This window comes from Arabidopsis thaliana, chromosome 2 (genome assembly GCF_000001735.4).
Source record: "Arabidopsis thaliana chromosome 2, partial sequence".
NCBI lineage: Eukaryota > Viridiplantae > Streptophyta > Magnoliopsida > Brassicales > Brassicaceae > Arabidopsis > Arabidopsis thaliana.
Genome location: NC_003071.7, coordinates 5857524 through 5876054, shown reverse-complemented (window position 1 = coordinate 5876054; position 18531 = coordinate 5857524). Strand labels below are relative to the sequence as shown.

The 18531-nt window shown below is 34.0% G+C and overlaps 5 protein-coding genes and 2 pseudogenes across 10 annotated transcripts; 4 read left to right on the top strand and 3 right to left on the bottom strand.

Moving 5' to 3' along the window:
- Positions 1-261: 261 nt before the first annotated feature.
- AT2G13985 (transcriptional factor B3 family protein) lies at positions 262-1417 on the top strand (the record flags this gene model as incomplete). The annotated part of the gene is made up of 2 exons (NM_001335407.1): positions 262-585; positions 1409-1417. The coding sequence occupies 2 exons, from the start codon at positions 262-264 to the stop codon at positions 1415-1417; spliced, it is 333 nt and encodes a 110-aa protein (NP_001323791.1).
- A 4269-nt stretch (positions 1418-5686) lies between these two features.
- AT2G13980 (Polynucleotidyl transferase, ribonuclease H-like superfamily protein) lies at positions 5687-6202 on the top strand (the record flags this gene model as incomplete). The annotated part of the gene is made up of 1 exon (NM_126971.1): positions 5687-6202. One exon carries the CDS (start codon positions 5687-5689, stop codon positions 6200-6202), a length of 516 nt encoding a protein of 171 aa, NP_179015.1.
- Positions 6203-10454: 4252 nt separating this feature from the next.
- Positions 10455-11171, top strand: AT2G13975 (annotated as a pseudogene; the record flags this gene model as incomplete). Of its 2 annotated transcripts, one of them has the most annotated exons (2): positions 10455-10736; positions 10819-11171. The 2 variants fall into 2 exon arrangements; another variant differs by having other exon boundaries at positions 10473-11163.
- An 82-nt stretch (positions 11172-11253) lies between these two features.
- Positions 11254-13519, bottom strand: AT2G13970 (annotated as a pseudogene; the record flags this gene model as incomplete). The annotated part of the gene is made up of 1 exon: positions 11254-13519.
- On the top strand, positions 11441-11788 carry AT2G13965 (uncharacterized protein; the record flags this gene model as incomplete). Its single annotated transcript, NM_001335406.1, has 1 exon — positions 11441-11788. The coding sequence occupies one exon, from the start codon at positions 11441-11443 to the stop codon at positions 11786-11788; it is 348 nt and encodes a 115-aa protein (NP_001323721.1).
- Positions 13520-14743: 1224 nt separating the features above from the next.
- AT2G13960 (Homeodomain-like superfamily protein) lies at positions 14744-16564 on the bottom strand (the record flags this gene model as incomplete). Of its 3 annotated transcripts, NM_126969.4 has the most annotated exons (5): positions 14744-15098; positions 15402-15459; positions 15611-15662; positions 15808-15959; positions 16331-16564. In NM_126969.4, 5 exons carry the CDS (start codon positions 16370-16372, stop codon positions 14950-14952), a joined length of 453 nt encoding a protein of 150 aa, NP_179013.2. In that variant the 3' UTR covers positions 14744-14949. The 3 variants fall into 3 exon arrangements, with proteins under 3 accessions (NP_179013.2, NP_001323722.1, NP_001077886.1); NM_001335405.1 differs by having other exon boundaries at positions 15402-15662; positions 16331-16516; NM_001084417.2 differs by lacking the exons at positions 15808-15959; positions 16331-16564 and having other exon boundaries at positions 14783-15098; positions 15611-15751.
- A 241-nt stretch (positions 16565-16805) lies between these two features.
- Positions 16806-18519, bottom strand: AT2G13950 (Cysteine/Histidine-rich C1 domain family protein; the record flags this gene model as incomplete). Its single annotated transcript, NM_126968.1, has 2 exons — positions 16806-16874; positions 17035-18519. 2 exons carry the CDS (start codon positions 18517-18519, stop codon positions 16806-16808), a joined length of 1554 nt encoding a protein of 517 aa, NP_179012.1.
- Positions 18520-18531: the final 12 nt, after the last annotated feature.

Below are 18531 nucleotides of genomic sequence, written 5' to 3'. Positions count from 1 at the left end.
TTGCTCTCGCACATGATCTTCGACTCGGCGACATCATTGTTTTCAGACAAGAGAGAGACATGACTTTCCACGTAACAATGTTGGGACCTAGTTGTTGTGACAATATGTGTCTTTAGACAATAAGAACAACCTCGGTGAGTTGTGTTCTTTCGTCTCTCTAACTTATATTAAAAAAGAGAATATGTAAGTAGAGAAAATCTGTTTAACTAATACTAGTTGGATTTAAGTCTCTTCTTTGTGAGGGCAAATGGTCTAGAAAAAATGTGTGGAGAGATGATTCTGATCGAAGAAAAAGGCAGATCATGGACTGTAGACTTGAAACGAAAGAACTCATGTCCAACTACTTACATCAAACGAGGATGGAGAAGTTTCTGTAATGCCAATGGATTTAGAGCTGGAAGTTTCTTTACTTTCAAACTGTTTCAAAGAGGTGGAACTCTAGGTTTACGTTTATTCCATAGAGAGTTAGAAGAAGAAGCTATGCCAATAGAGTGTCTTTCCACAGAACCTGACCGTAACCAAAACGAGAGAAGCTCACAGATATGGAAAGATTCTTCTTCACCATCTCAAAACCGTTTTGTGACAGTAATTAACTCTTACACCTTACAACATCAGAGTATCTAAACTGGTTAGAATATTTCAGAACTCTGAATTTGGTATGTTCTACGAAATTTAGATTACATAATTCTATATTTTACTCTATTTCTACGAAATTTAGAATATGTATTCTACAAATTACTCTATGTTCTACGATTTGTAGAATATATGTTTTACACTTTATCATATGTTCAGCAAAATTAAATTAAAATATGTTCTACTAAAATTAGAAACTACATTCTTTGAAATTTAGAATTCCATAAAAGCAGGAATCGAGTAGAGAAAAATAAGGAAACTAAATCTGCAAATTAGAAATATGTTTTTTTGATTACGTTATACGGAATTTAGAATATGTATTCTAATTTTTTTTAAAAGTAATTATAAATGCTAAAAATGGTTTTCCCTTTTAAAACCTAGGCTGGGATCGAATTTGTGTCATCTTTTCTTTCTCTTCCTTACTAAAACGAGTTTTCTCTTAGATTTCATGCTTTCTTAGTGAGTAGATGAATATGCTTTAAAAGGTAGTAAGCCATCAAGGTTGTATTTTGTGACTGGGAACCACTTGATTGATGAGGAAAAAAAAGTCCTATGATTTTTGAAAACCGAATTGTATTATATGTGCTCTTATGTTCTTATGGGCTCTTGTGAACCAAAAGAGAGACTCCAAGTGACGAGCAATGTACTTTGTTGAGCAATACATCTGTTTGGTTTATTATTATGGCTATGCAAAACAAGGTGTAAGAATGTGGTAAGTGTTGGTAACGCCTCTTCTTAGTTTTGTTAATTAATTTATGTTTTTTTTTTAAGAAAGATTCTTTAATAATAAGAAGTTTTTGGGTATGTTTCAAGAATTATGGAATGGAGGGTATAATCGAGTTCTTTAGAGCAATTCCATTAGTAGTTTCTAAATATAAGTTTCTTAACAATAAAACAATAAAAATAATATTATTTAATTGTAGGTTTTTTGAATAGTTAAGAAATGTTTTCCAAAATTTCTAATATAAGATATTTTGGAGATGATTTTTTTACTAATCAAGAAACTCATACATTTTTTTATAATAAATTTTCTCTCTCTAAAATAAGAGATTTAAGTTTAGAAACCATGGATGGGGTTGCTCTTAGTTTTATAAAACATAGTACACCAAATCCTTTTAGAAAATGTATTAGATGGACGTTTTTAAACAAAAATCTCCTTTTACCAATTTCTCTAGAAAAAACAGGAAAACACTGACGGAGATTTAAACTGGTCATTGTAACCTTAAAAGCAAAAGTTTCTACTCATATGGGCTAAGAAGAATTTTAATATAAAAGCTGCCGCTAAAATATTTGTACTTGTTTAGAGTCATGGTTGCCCCACTTGGCTTCATGGTCGATTCTGACTTTAGGTTAATATGAATGTATATATACCAAGAAAACTTTCATAGAATTCTAGGTTTCTAAACATATTTTGAAATTCAGAAACATATCAATTAATAAGATTTAGATTTAGATTATTTTTTTTTCCTTTTATAAATGCTAAAATTGATTTTCAACGTAGGTTTTAACAAGGGAAAATCAGTTTTATGATGAAATACAATTCTAATTTCTAAAATTATTTTATGAAGAAATACAATTAGATTTTTTGAGTGCGATATTTTCATATCTTGAAAAATAAGTATTTTATATGTATGTACGTCACTAAACACCCGTGAAACAAAACCCAAATGGGGATATATGCTCTATCTTCAAATGTTTTAAAACAATTAAAGCATTTGTCCCCAATTCAAAAAAATAACATTTTTTTTGGTAATGCCAATTTAAATATAACTGTTATTAAAAGAAAAAGTCTTCAAAATACAATATTTTCGAGTTTTGTTTTGCCAAAAAAATCACTATCAGTTTAATGTTCTATAAATATCACCAATAGTTTTGGTTTTCCAAAAGTACCATAACCACAAAAATAAAAAAAAATAAAAAATTCTTAAGTTAGAATTGACTATTTTAGATTTACGTTATAGTGTTTAGGAGATAAGGTTTAGTATTTAGGTTTATGGTTTAGTTTTGAAAGTTGAAAGTTTAATTTTATTTTTTGTGGTATTTTTGAAAAACCAAAACTTAAATGATATTTTTGGAACATTAAACAAATGATGGTATTTTTGAAAAAAACAAAACTTAAGTTTGATATTTTTGAGAAGAGCTTTTATTAAAATGTCAATTTTTGATATTCTTGGTTAATCATAGTAAAAATTATCACTAATGTTATCAGCATAAGCAAAAATTATTTAATATATACTTGGTTAATATGCGGATGCACTCTTCATGATTTTTTCTTTGTTCGCATCCCGTGAACAATTTCTAACGCAATTTTTGAGGAACAAAATAACTTCAGAATAACTTTAGAAATCAAATTATAATACATCGGATATTGATTCATCGGAATTCTATCATTTATTATTTATTTGTGCAATTTATTATTAGGAATAAAAATTTGAGCATTTCAACTCAAGTGGCTCATGTCATACAACCGAAGCTTGCACTTTGCAAAGTGGATGTAACGATCTATTGAATTATACATATACAGTATGTTGTCATCATCTATGGATTGTTTTATATCCATTTATATATAAATGATTGTCGTATGCACTAGATATGATTTTGAGAATATTCTTTCCCAAATGTATTTTACGCAGGCCCGGCCCGTCCATAAGGCAAGTAAAGCATTATGCTTATTGAATGTCTAGTGGTTACATTTTGCTTACGCAGGCCCGGCCCGTCCATTCATATTATTCAAAGAAAAATGAGATACATTTTCAAACATTCTTTATAGTCTAGTGGTTAAAACTCTATGAGAGTGTTATTGAATGTATCCTAGTTTCAAGTCTCCATGTTGAGATTTTGTCATTTTTCATTGGGTTATTAATTTTACTTGCACCTTGTATTGGTTTACCTTAACTTTTTTTTATAATAAATGAACGTTTACGGCTACTATGTTTTCAAAAATACATTTACGCTTTTAGGTAAGTAAACAACCATTTTTCTTAACAAAATAACAAAAATGTGCAAATGATGTTGTGGTGATCTACGGCGGATTCAAAGCTACACCATTGAGCCTTAAATTTAAAAGAATTGGAGGATGGTAATTATGTATTTTCCTTCTGCTTAAAACGACTGTGAGAACTGGTTTGAGAGCTAAAGAATTCCCAAATAGAAATCACCTTAGGTTTTGATTGGTAAAGAATGAGAGTAATAGTGTAATAGAGAAGAAAAAGGTGGAATGAATCTATATATATAGTGTTTAAGATGCAAGTTTTGATAATCTTAAATTTCCAAAAAGGTGGAATGAATCTATATATATAGTGTTTAAGATGCAAGTTTTGATAATCTTAAACCTGCAATGGGTGGGTATAACCCGGTTTAACTCTGTTCGGATCTTGGATAACATGTTTAATTCTGTTCTGATCTTTGATAACATTAATTTTTGGAAAAGTTAACTACAAACTAATAATTAAAAACGAAAATTAATGATTTAATTACCAAATTTAATATAAACAATATCTCTAAACTAACCATATTTCCTAAAATATTTCTACCTAATTTAAACATAAATATATAATTCTTCTTTCACTTTTATTTGATCTTATACTCTATTTATTTTGAATTTATATAAAATATATATATTTAATAAAATATTATATTTTTTCTGCATATGATGTAATTGAATTTTTTTTAAAACGGACATATATTATTCAACCTATGAAGAAATAATATATGTACAATGTCCCACATCGTTTAGAAAAATTGGACAATGGTTCAGACCCATATTATAAAAGGACCAAAATGATTCTGATTACGAATGAGCAGGAAACTTGATTTATTAGGCGTCCAAAATTAAAATAGTTATCCTACTTACTCGGGTTTTTTATTTTAAAGAATTGAAACTTTAAAATGTTTCAAGAAATTATAAATATTATAACTTTATCAAAAGTTAAATATTATAATTTTAAAAACTTTTTATAAAGTTTATCTTTAAAAACTGCTTTAAATATTTATAATTTTAAAACTTATAAAGTTTTCAAAATTATAAATTGAATTTTACAAGAAATTTAAAAATTATAAATATATATAAAATATATTAATACGAGACGATATATTACAGGAAAAATCTTAAATATAATCAAGGTTGATATTGTATTTTTTCTAAGTTTCAAATTTTATAATATTGAAATTTATAAGAAAATGAAAAAATTATGTTTAATTTCACGGAACTGGGTTATATGGTAGGACGGGTTTCAGGTAGATAATAATTACGATTGTACAATGTCCCACATCGCTTACAAAAATTGGACAATGGTTCAGACCCATACTATAAAAAGGACCAAAATGATTTCGATTACGAATGAGCATGAAACTTGATTTATGAGGTGTCCAAAATTAAAATAGTTTGTTTATTAGGGTTATTTATTTTAAAGAATTAAAACTTTAAAAAGTTTCAAAAAATTATAAATTAAATTTTACAAGAAATTAAACAATATAAAAGATATTAATATGGGACGATATACTGCGAGAGAAATCTTAGATATAACACTCAAAATTCAATGATGAAGTTTGGGTCAATATTAATCTTTTTAGAAGTTTCTAATTTTATAAATTTTATAATTATAATAAAATGACAAATTTGTGTTTAATTTCACGGGACGGGGTTATATGGTGTGACGGGTTTGAGTGGATTATAACATGGGATGGTATGCTACGGAAAAAAACCTATAATTAACAATCATAATATAATTATATAATCTTAAACACTACACAAAATTAACAATATTAAAAAAACACTTAAAACTTTAATTTTTTTTAAACACATTTTGATTCTTTTATAAGATTTCTCTCGCAGTACTACCACGGGTGAAATCCTAGAATTAACGGGTTTAAATCAATATTAATATGGGATGGTGTACTACGGGTGATATTTTAGAATTGACTGGTTTAGGTTGATAATAATTTGCGATAGAATTAGGAGTGAAATCCTAGAATGACAATTAAACTATAATTATACAATTAAATACTACCACGGGTGAAATCCTAGAATTGACGTGCTTGATTCGATATTAATATGGGATGGTGTATTACCGTGGTTCACAATACGAAGTGGAAAGCTCCGCCTGATACACACATCAAATGTAATTATGACGCCGGTTTCAATGTCCAAAATTTAGACTCCACTGCTAGATGGATTATTCGAAACCATGATGGTATTGCACAGCATTGGGGATCACTGCAACTCGACAACACAAGTACTCCGTTAGAGGCAGAAACAAAGGCGCTTCTGGCTGCCTTACAACAAACATGGATTAGAGGCTATCTACGAGTGATTATGGAGGGTGACTGTGAAACTCTAACCAATTTAGTCTCAGGATCTTCTTCCCACAACCATCTGGCAAATCTTCTTGATGACATTCGGATCTGGGCGAAGAAGTTTTCAAATGTTCAGTTTAGTTTTGTTCGTCGGGGAGGAAACAAAGTAGCACATGAGTTGGCAAAGCTTGGTTGCAATTCAACATGTTTTTATTCTGATTCTTGTACTTTACCTATTTGGTTACATCAACACTATTGTAATGACTTTGGTTAATAAATAAATTTCTTTGTTGAAAAAAAAAAAAAAAAAAAAAAAGACTGGTTTGGGTTGATAATAATTTGCGATAGAAGTAGGAGTGAAATCCTAGAATGACAATCAAGTTATTATTATACAATTAAATATTACCACGGGTGAAATCCTAGAATTGACGGGTTTGATTCGATATTAATATGGGATGGTGTACTACGGGTGAAATCCGAGAAACAACAATCAAAATACAATTATACAATATTAAACATTTGACAAAATAAACAAATACAACTTAAAACTTTAAAATTTGAGTTATAAAATTTCGTCTTCCGGTGAATTATACATTTAAATCAAACAATAGCATAAATTTATTAAATCATCCTAAAAATATTCAATTATTTTTTATTTAATGAAAATATAGGCCTACGGTATACCGCGGGTTAATATCTAGTAGTTTAAAGAAAAAAACAAAAAAAAAACAAATGAAATTAAAAAGGAGTAGTAGTTAAGCCTGATTTGTTAGTTATAGTACGAATGAAAGTCCAAAAAAATTCTTAGTTAAGAAAATACAAATAATTCACTATTATGGTTTGATTGTTGTTTGGAGTTCTTAATCTTTAAGTTCTTTGATTCACATGTTCTTAATGCTAGAATAGGATTGATCACCCTGTTTTAGATTCTAGGTTTTTCTATGTATCAAAAGTGTTCGATAGAATGCCTGAATCAATGTGAATTGAGCAATATATTTCTAACCAACAAGAGTTGATGTTTGAATGCATTGTGAACCTAATTCTAATGCGAATTTGACTAGAAAATTACAAACAAAAGTTAAGTAGTTAAGTAGTCAAATTTAGTGATTAATGTCTCGAGAGAGAATTAGTCTAAACTTGTGTTCATGTTCGAGAACGGTTCTTTATGCTGAATTTCTTGTTTCTTATCTCTATTAATCATTGATCTCTGAAATAGGTCCAATGCTTTTTATCACAAAAGTTTAATCGATTATTTTTTTGCATTTTAATTTACAATCCGAAAACCAAACAAACAACCTTTTCGCTTTAGCTAAAAACGAGTCTCAGAAATCCTTAGAGTATCTTTGGTCCTTGTGGATCGACCTCGCATATACTACCTAGCAGTTAAGTGTATCGAGCAATTACTCGAGCAATCAACTTCTCCATCCTCATTTGATGTATGTAGGTGCACATGATTTCTTTCGTGTCAAGTCTACAGTCCATGATGTGCCCCTTTTCGTTCATCAGAATCATCTCCCCACAATTTTTGTCAAGCTTGTGTGAAAAGAAATGGGCTTAAGAGATGGCCTATATCTCAAGTTGGAGCTCCGGTGGTTGTCGGGTCTTGAAAGGAGGAAACAAGTCACTCCATTCCTCACGTCCCTAAAGAATATGTCTTCTTCACTTCCTCAACTCCTTGAGAATATGAGTCGTTGAAGTATCAAGTCACCAACTAACTCCTATATTTCTGTTTGACTTGGTTTTAATTTTCTGAAGAAACAAATTTAAACCTAAGTATCTCAAACATATATAAGAAAGTTACGCTTCAAGTCTTTGTTGACACTAGCAGAGAAACAGTTGCACATTCACACATATTTCAAAAGCAAAACATCTCCAGCAATCTCTCACTGTCTTAAAGTAAGTCTCGAGAGTATCGTGGAAACTATGTTCGTTAGAGCTGTATGCTGGAATCCTTGAATCACACCGAATCCGTCACACAACGAGTGATTCAAAGGGTTAAGAAAAGAGTTCATCAGCTCAACTCCTCTCTTGTCTTTCCTTAAACGTTTATAATTTCGATTTCAATTACTTTACGTAGCGTTTGTTAATTTTAGCTCCTATAGTCTTAACCCTTTCGTTTTGTTTTAAAAAACAGTAACAGATTGGAATTGAGATTCATAAACGTGGGAAAATTGTGATTGCTTACAAGTATCGGATTGAGTTTACCAATTGCGATTGGCTAAACTTCAAACTCACTGTGACGAGAGCTTGCGAGCCTCAGAGTAGTTTATTGTCTGCGGCCAAATAAATGTCAAATCGGATTTGACCAAAGCGCACCCTTAGAGTTGCGACTCTAGAGCATCAACAAACTGCAGCTTGGTTTTTGAAATTTAAGATTATCAAAACTTGCATCTTAAATAGAAGTCTATGTTTTCTATTTCTTATGTTATAAACAGAGAAATATAACTAAACATGATTTTAATGCTTATATATAATATATATATATATGTAATCTCCAGTTTTTTTGGTTTGTTGTTATGCAAAATTAAAATTGTTATTAGACTTTGAATTGGGATTCTTGTCATAACCTGCAGTTTTTTTGCTTGTAATTTTTTTGGTTTTTGCAAAATTGTTATCACATGTTTGCAAATTGTTTTTTTTTTATTATCAATTGTGTAGAGTGAAACCTGAAAATATATGTGTAATTGTTTATAGGATGACGTCTTAATTAGAAACATGCAACTGGTTTTGCTTTCATTTGTGTTCAAATAGAAAGATTGTAACTTGTCGTATTTTCTCTTGATTAACTCACATATTATAACTTTGGTACTGATCTGGTTTTGTGTCAACTGAGAACGTCAACATCTCGAACGTCGACGAGGTCACCAACAATGGGGGTGAAACTGAAGCTGAAATCCAATTTGGTACGCTCCCTCCGGTGAAAGTAGTTGTACATGAATCTATGCAAACTGAAGCCCTTGAGCAATTTCAACATCCAGCGGCAAATTCAGCAGGCCTCCTTCCCGACAAGTTCGACAAGTTCGATGGGAGCTCATTTAAGATGTGGCAATATACTTTCTTTTTTTCAGTCATAAACCAATATACTAATTATAACTTTCATTTTGTTTTCTAAAATTGAAAATCAATGAATATTGTTTTATTGAGTGTATATTAAATAGTTATAAGAAATGGACCACACTATAACATGCAAATATACAATCTATTTTTCAACTTTCAGTTATTAAAAATTCAAAGATACTTTTATCGGAAAAAAAATTCAAACATTGATTAAAAATCATAGCTAATGTATAGATTACACATTACCATATATGTGATGGTCGGTGGTATATATGGAGTGAAAATCTTTTGACAGAAAAAAGAAATGAAAAATGTGGTTACAATGTAACCTATCTACATATACATTTTTGCAACACTTTTATGAAATAAATTCTTGCAACATTTAAATCTTTCCATATCTAAACTAAAATATATAACACACTTGATCAATTAGCATTAATCATCCTGATTTTTTTGTTTAAAATCATTTATTTTCAGTGAATACAAAGAATCAAATCTCATATTACTTTATTATTTTCATAAAACATAATTACACATATTTTTAAAATTTGAAACCCTAATACTTTCGCAATCCCCTATATATTAAAATCCATTTCTTAAGCTTCTCTTCATTACGAGATATAGACTCTCTATTGTCCTAATTCTTCATTAAAAAAAAATATATGTTTTAGTTTTCAAATTTCTTCTATTTTCATATGTTTGATTATATTTTTTTGAACGATTTGTTTTAAATCATCCATTAGAAGCCATTCATCACAATTAAAAACAAAACCTATACACTTTTTAATTAGAAAAATGTCGAAAAATGCGTCAACTTTTAAATTTGGGACGAAAAAAGCATAAACTTTCAAAATATCATTTAAATCTTAAAGTTTGGGTTGACTTTTTAAAAAAATGTCTAAGTTTTGTTAAACTGGCCATTTAAAGCATGCCGTGAAATTTCCGTTAACGGAAAAATAACAGACTTAATTTTCCGTTAACAGCTCAAAATGACGTCGTTTAAAAATTAAAAATAAATAAAAAGCTTACACAACCTAGAGTCAAAACTTAGATTGTTGGATCTATAGTCAAGCATTAAACCGTTGAGCTACTCACGCTTTTGGTGTTTAATTAAGCTACTACATATATATATATATATATATATATATGTATATATTAATATGGGAAAAATGTCAAAAAAATCATGAACTTGCAATTTTGGGACGATTTAATCTTGAACTTCAAGGAAAACTAATAAATCGTAAAGTTATTGTTGACTTTCTATATAAATGACGAAGTTTCTGTTGACTTGTCTATTTGGTCACGTCATTAAATAGGTTTAACAGAATCGATTACGACGTTAAAACTCCCGTTTAGCTGCTCTGTTAGAACAAAACGACGTCGTTTCTTTCTCAGAAAAAGCGAGATAAAACGACGTCGTTTTATCTGTTACCAAACTTAAATCCCTAAAATCCCCAAATTAAATCGACATCTCTCTTTCTTCTCTTCTCAAACTCGACATCCGAAACTTCAAAATCGATCTCTCTCTGTTTTTGTTGAAATTTCCTACTAGTATAGCTTTCTTTCAATCTGTTACAATGAGTTCAAGTTCTATAACCTCAGGTGTCGCCAGAGAACGGGGTATGCCGACGAAATGTGTGTGTGGCTTAGAGGTCACGATGTTCGTCTCAAAAACGCAAGAGAACCCATGACGACCGTTCTTCCGGTGTATTAGCAAAAGGAATGCTAATTCGTGGTCAACCAAAAGGGATGTAAGTTGACTTATGTATAAAATTTGTTCTTGGTTGGAGCTTTTTGTATAAGCTGAGAATGTGTAAATTGTTTGTTTCTAAGGATCATGTGTTCAAATGGGTCGAAGATGCTGTGTTTGAAGAAGTAGAAGATGCTTTGCCAAGATTAGCCATCATTGCAAATGAGATAAGCAAAGCTAAATCTGAGGCAAATGAGTTAAAGGCTATGATTCAAGAAATGAGAGAAGAAGCAATGGTCAACGACATGAAGACCCGAAGAAACTGGTGTGGCTTGAAAGTGTGTATTGTGTGGATGTTTGTTATCACCATTGTGATTTTCTTCGTGTTGTTTGGCCTCGTTAATGAGAAGAAGCTTGTAGTTGGTTATTAGTGTGTTGTGTGTTGTAACATTTGACTTTATATCAATGCAAGTTTGGTTTGATTCGAATTTAAAGAATGAGGAATTGAAACTTATTATGGAATGACAAATTTAAAGACAAAATGCAAAATGAAACATGTTTTTGAACATTAACCGAAACAAACACAAGCACCAAACAGGTTATGTATCTTGGTCTAAAACAAAAAGGAACACATGATCCCACAAACACACAAAAACACACACATAAGTTCTGGCTGCATGAAGACAAACTGCAGTTTCTTATCCGAGTAACCCACAAAAGCAAACAAGACAACCCAAATTCACCGATTGTTTGAACATTCAAACCATGACCCCCACCCTTCTAATCCTCCTCTCTGTGACCCTCCTCTCTGTGATCCTCTTCTCTGCGATCCTCCTCTACTTGACACTCCTCTCTGTGACCCTCTTCTCTGTGCTACTCCTCTTGGTGAAACTCGTTGAGATGGTGCAGATGGTGCAGATGGTGCAGGTGGTGCAGGTGGTTCAGATGGTGCAGATGGTGCTCTTTGGGACTGTTGGGACAGAGACGGTTGGGACAGAGCTGGCTGAGATGGCTGAGATGGCTGAGATGGCTGCGATGGCTGAGCTGGCTGAGATGCTACAGATGGTTCACCTTGTGATCCTTGCCATGATTGTCCATGCCCAAACAAGATAGTCCTCGAATCCTGTTTGCAAACAAGATTAATTCAATAGAATTCAAAAAGATTGAAGCCACATTATGATGCCAAAGAGGATATAAACCGAACCTGATCTTTTCTAGGCCGACCCCTTGGTCTTTTTGGTGGAGGTGCAACCGTCTCATTTTTACATCCTGCCTTGTTGTGTCCTTCTCCTTAACAATTTAAACATGTCATGACTCGATACATGCGTGATAACTCTGTGTTACTTGAGGTAGAGGCAGTTGCAGATTCATAAATGCCTTTCCTCCTATCATGATTCTTTGGTCTTCCAGGATTGCCTCTTCTCCATGGAGGTGGCAGCACTCCCACTCTGTTGACTATTGGCCATAACATCTTGCCTTGAACAGGCATAATACCGTCATAGTATGTTTGCTTCCACATATAAGTTGTATACCAGTCACTGACAAAGTCCTCCACTTTTTGCCTATTTCCTATTATGACAGATGCAGCATGAATACAAGGTATACCTGTCATTTGCCACTTTCTACAGCCGCAAGTTCTATCATTCATGTCGACAGAGAATGAATCATCAAGTCCAACCCTGACCTCAATTCTGTTGTGCCTTGCCATCCATCTATCACAAACCGCAGCCCCATCAATCATCTTCTCTATCTCCATGTGAGCTCTCTTGGTGAATCTACTCTTCAACCTGTAAGCAATGACAAACCTCTTCTCATTTCGCACCATACACTGCCTCCTAATGTCCTCCAACATGTCTAGCAGTGGTTTCCTCCTTGCATTTCTAATTGTTCTATTGAACGACTCACTGAGGTTGTTGAGGTTGTCATTGCAGCAGCTACCAATCCTGAAGAAAGCTCTAGACCATGTCAGCGGATTAGTCTTCAGTAAAGATTCATACGCACTTGGATTGTAACTCTTCAATGCTCTCATATGCGCTTGAAATTATCCTTCAGTGTAACTCCTAGCAACCTTCCAGAAGAGTCGTTGTAACTCCATGTCATGGCTATTTTTCTTCCAGTTGTCCATGATGTGTCTAGCATATTGTCTATGCTCAGCTTGTGGGATGACAGTGTGGATTGCTTTACCTAAACCCTGAAAATCATTGATAAGAATAAACCTAACATGTGAGAAGAGTTTGATTCTTGAAACAAATAAACCAAAAGAGTTAGTGTACTCACCGATTGTTTGTCTGAGATGATTGCTACACTTCTTCCATCTTGAAGATCCAAAGATTCAGAGAGTTGCCTCACAAACCAGTCCCAATTGTCATCATTCTGTATCTCTACAACTGCCCATGCGATTGGTACAATTCTATTATCTCCATCTCTCCCAGTCGCAGCCAATAGATGTCCCTTTATATCCCATTTGAGGAATGCACCATCAATTCCTATAATAGGCCTACATGTTTGTTTCCAAGAATCTTTTTGTGACTTAAAGCAAATGAAAAGCCGATAAAACCTTTGCAAGCTTCCAATGGTTGGCCCCGGGATAGTCTCGATCTCAAACTTTGTTCCCGGATTAGTGCGGAAGATCTCAGCTTGGTAATCCCAAATACGTGAAAAGTGCTCCTGATGAGTTGCTTTTCTTTCTCTCATTACTATTGTCTTCGCCTTGGAACATTGATCCTCTGTTACAGTGAGTTTATACTCTCTTTGGATCTCATCCACCATCGCCTTTTTGGTTATTTTCGGATTCTTTATCAGTCTATCTCTATACAACCAAGCTATTGTTCCTTGCTTCAACATTTTTGAGTAACCCGACCTAACACATGAATGTTCATCTACGAATATCTTCACTTGCATTTTCTGTTTCTTTTTATCATAGGAGCAATAGCATCTCCATTGACACTTAACATCAGTATTTGTGCACTTTGCTCCAACTCTCAAGCTTTGTGATCTATATAGCTTAATATCATACCTAGTCTTAAGAGAGTACCTCAAAATAGCTATTTTGAAATCTTCTGGGTTATTGAATGTTTTCCCCAACCTCAAAAGCTTTTCAGGATCGTCAAATTCTGGCGTCATGAACTTCTTCATCATCACTATGGTACACTGGTTCTGGAATCTTCTCGTCATCCCAGATATCGTCACCACTGTCACCATCGCTTTCGTCTTCCTCCTCTCTCGCCTGTGCTCCAAATTCTGCTTCAAAATCTTCACAATCTTCTTCTTCCACACCTAGACCTCCATCGTCGTCTTCTTCTTCAACATCTTGTCCAACGTGTGCTTCTTCCACACCTACAGCTCCAACTTCATTGATTTCTTCTTCCTCGACCCCAACTCCATTGTTTTCTTCTTCCCCAACACCACCTCCATCGTTTCCTTCTTCCTCAACCCCAGCTGCAACGTTTCCTTCTTCCCCGACAGCACTTCTATCGTCTTCTTGCTGAACAGAAACAATGTCAATGTCCCATTGTTCCTCTCCACCATGTTCTTCGTTATTCCCGATTCTCTTGTCTGCATAGCAAACCTCTTCGCAATCTTCGTCACCAACAACCTCACAATCATCGCCACTCACAGGCTCACGATCTTCCTCAATATCTACTTCAACTACCTTCTTCCTTTTTCTTTTCTTTCGATTAGCCTCGTCGACAGAAGGAATTAAAATTGGTTCAGCTTCAGTAGGATTTGATTCGGCGGATGCTTGACTCAGTCTCCGTGATCGACGAACCGGATCTCTTCTCTTCCCCCCCACGAGTTTTAGCCATTTCGATCGAACAGAGAAATTGATAAGAGAGATGTCGAGTTTGAGAAGAGAAGAAAGAGAGATGTCGATTTGATTTAGGGATTTTAGGGATTAAAATTGGGTAACAGATAAAACGACGTTGTTTTATCTCGCTTTGTCTGAGAAAGAAACGACGTCGTTTTATTCTAACAGAGCAGCTAAACGGGAGTATTAACGTCGTAATCGATTCTATTAAACCTATTTAACGACGTGACTAAATAGACAAGTCAACAGAAACTTCGTCATTTATATAGAAAGTTAACAATAACTTTACGATTTATTAGTCTTCCTTGAAGTTCAAGATTAAATCGTCCAAAAATTGCAAGTTCATGATTTTTTCGACATTTTTCCCATATTAATATACACAGACAACGGATCATATGTACACAGATGGATTCAACGATGGAGCCACTGTAAACTTGTTGAAGAGAATTTTAGAGCTACCAAATATTTACGTAAAATGAAAACCAAAAAAAGTTTCAGAACATGAAAATGATAAGAGAACCTCTTGAGTCCAAGGTCCTTTAACAAGCTCTGGATTAAGAACTTTCTGCCACCTGTGCAAGCATTGGACTTGTGTTCTCTCTGGGAAAAATTCCGCTGTAAGATGAAATACAAAAAAATCAAACAAACAGAACATTGACCGAAACCAGCTACTTTAACATTTAAGAGACAAAAAAGAAATCATGGTTCTCTTGCACAGTGCACAGCAGAGATCATGTTTACTGAATGAGAAAAATTCACAAAATTCTCAGCAGATTTAAGATACGAGTTCAGTTTTAAAAATGTATAAATTATACATTCAAGTATACATACAAGAGTGTGATTAGAAGACCTATAATCTCATTCTAATGTATTGCAATACTACTTTTTCAGGAAACAGATTCAAGAAAAGAAATTTACCTATTTTCTTCCACCTCTTCCCCTTATACTTTTCAACTGCTCGTCTAAGTGTCTCATCCTGAATAGTGATAGAAACCAATTACAGACCACAATAATGCTAGCCTCCTCTTTCATTCAAGTGAACAGTAATCCTTATACATACAAGATACATAGTCGAATGAGGTTGCTCCAGACACCAACAAAATAATGAAACAAAAGCAACCACTAACCTCCTCTGGAGTCCAACCACCTTTTGCTCGTCTCATAGGTCCACTAGTCCTCCTGCAGATCAACATTAAAACATTGCAGAAACCCAAAATGAGTTCGGTGTAAGTCATCAAAGCACAGTCTTTCCAATCAATCAATTTCATAATAAGTTGTATAAACACACAGATAGAAGATGAAATGTAAAAGATAGTAAAAGTACCGAGGAAATGAAGATACTGTGGCAGGAGTTGCGATTTCAGGTGACTTGAGGAAGAAACAGCCACTGCCTTCGGATGCAGAGGAGCAAGAAGCAGCTAATGGTTGCTTATTCTCCATACATTGAATCTCAATCTTCATTTCACTTCTTTCCTCCTAAAACCCCATGAAAATCACCAAAATCCAGAATTTTCGTTAAAAACATGGATTGAGCACAAAATGAACAAGAACGTATCTTTATACAAATAATTAATCAAAACTCACAAAACCCTAAAAACTCAACGGCCGCAAAATAGAAGCCAGATCTCACCAAAAAAAACGAGTCGATTTCTTTCAAGCACAAGATGGATGTTTAGGGTTTATACAATCCTAATCATTAGAAACCAATTCAGACCCTGTTCCAAGACACGTTAAAACGTGTTCCGATTCAGACCTAAAACCCATGAACTCACACCAAAGTAGGCGAAGATAACAATCTGATCACAAGAAATGAAAAGCCCTAATCAGATTTCAGGGAAAAATCTGACCTTTTCCGGTGAACAAACCGGTGGATTCGAACTTGAGCTCATCGTGATCGACAGATAAGCGAATTCGCGAGGAGGAGGAAGAAGAAGGGAACGTTAAAAGAAAAACCAAAACTTTATTCGAAAAAAACTTTGCCCGTTGAACGAGAGAGCAGAGAGAAAGGAGAAGGAGACTAATTGGGATTAAAACAAATATTGTAACGAATACTTCTTCCGCCGACATAACTGCTAACCGCCGTTAACCTGGCACCGGCCGGTTTATTCAAAACCGACTCAAATGTTTTTCTTATAGTTCTTTCGAGTCGGTTTGGAATAAACCGGTTAAATGAATCGAGAAACATGTGTTTTTTACAAAATTTATTTATGTGACTGGGCTAATTATAATATTCTTTCGAATAGAAACGAAAACAACGAGTTTAATTCGTGGTTTGATAAAACGTAAACAACCAGACAACAAGAAGATGAAGCAAATGGGGAACTAGAAAAGTAGAGATCTAGAAGTAAACGACGAAGCACCGGCGATGATGACATTTAATCCATCGAACAACTGTAAGAGCAAAATGTCATTTCATGTCATTTGAAAATTACTTTGTGTGGACAACGATCTTCTTTATGACGATGGCAGAAAGGTCGAGTCATGGTATTGTTGGGAAGAATATGAATGTTTGACCTATAAGTCATTACAGTATGACCAGGTTTCAACATACACTCATCTCCCCAAGCAAACAATCAACATGGAGAGTGGTGCAACAGTCATCACACGCATAGAACCCACCTTTTCTTGAGTATATTAATTTCTTTTCGCATACCTCACACCAGTCTAATTGATCACTTCCCTCTTCCCCTTCCCGAAATGTGAGGAAATGTTTGTCATGCTTGTACTTTGCCTTGTATGGCAATGTAGCACACCTGAAACAAATAATATACTTGCATTCCATGCAATTTAGTTTTCTAATATAGTTATTTCCATCACCATCTTCTTGGCAAATTTGACATATCGCCGCTTTTTCTTCATCTGGCTCTAAGGCTAGAAATAAGGGATGCTTGTGGCCTTGATATTGAAATGGTTCGGAAATAGAGGCACACCGCAAATCAAGTGAGAAATCCTGACTATCATAGACAAAACCACAACTTGCACGCTTACAAGCACCACAGTCGAAGTAATTTCCTCTTCTTCTGTAATGATCGTATCCAATACTGACGACCTTAAGCGTAAGCGGGTGAGTATGCAACGGATGGTGTTTCTTTCTAGGGGCATTAACGCATGCTTCATGTAGGATGAATTCACATTTATCCAAACATGAATAGTACGTACCCTCATAGATTGGAAGGATGCACGCTTGACAAAACTTGTTTTCATCGTAAACTCTATTGATCTCGAGTTTTAGATGATGGTCATGAGAAAAATGGAGTATAATTCCATCAGCTATCGTCTCGTATGGCTCAACATCTATCTCAGGTTCTTCAGGTACTCCCTCGAGATCTTCTCCATTCCACACATCTTTTCGCAATGCACATCTTGTATGAACAAAATAATCACCACACTTGATGCAAGAGTAAGCACCATAATGATTGTCAACCTCCCTACGACAGACTCCGCAAGACCATTTTCCATATGGAAGAGAAGAGGTAAAAATGATACGGTGGTGGTGACGAGATATTTTTATGACATGCGTGAAATATAGACAATCTTGATGGACTACAAAGTCACATGGAACACAAACATAGGTGAGAATAGATTCTTTAATCAGGCCGCAAACATTGCAAGGTAAGAAAGCTTCCCTAGGGGAAAAAGTGAGAGGGTGGGGATGTCTTTTTGTGTGGTCTATAAAAATGGGTACTGGTTTCATCGCACAAACAGGATGCATACTCAGTTTGTGATTAGAAGAATGATAAATAATGTCTTGGAAACTTATATCACAACATATGCAATTCACAAGAGCAAAGGGAGAACTATAAAGTTGGAGAGATTGAAAGGGATAGGAAGGGTGTTTGATTTCAAGTGGAGACTCCACACATTCTTTGTGGAACTTCTTACGACATGTGGCACAAAAATAGTAGGCTGTGCCAAGATTTGTGAGTTTGCATGCACTACAACAGAAGTCGGCACCATTAGGTTCTTTATTGTTGCACCAAAAGAGAGGGACAACAGGGAGCTTACAGATAAGACCGCGGTTGTGAGAATCAAGCATATAGTGGACTTG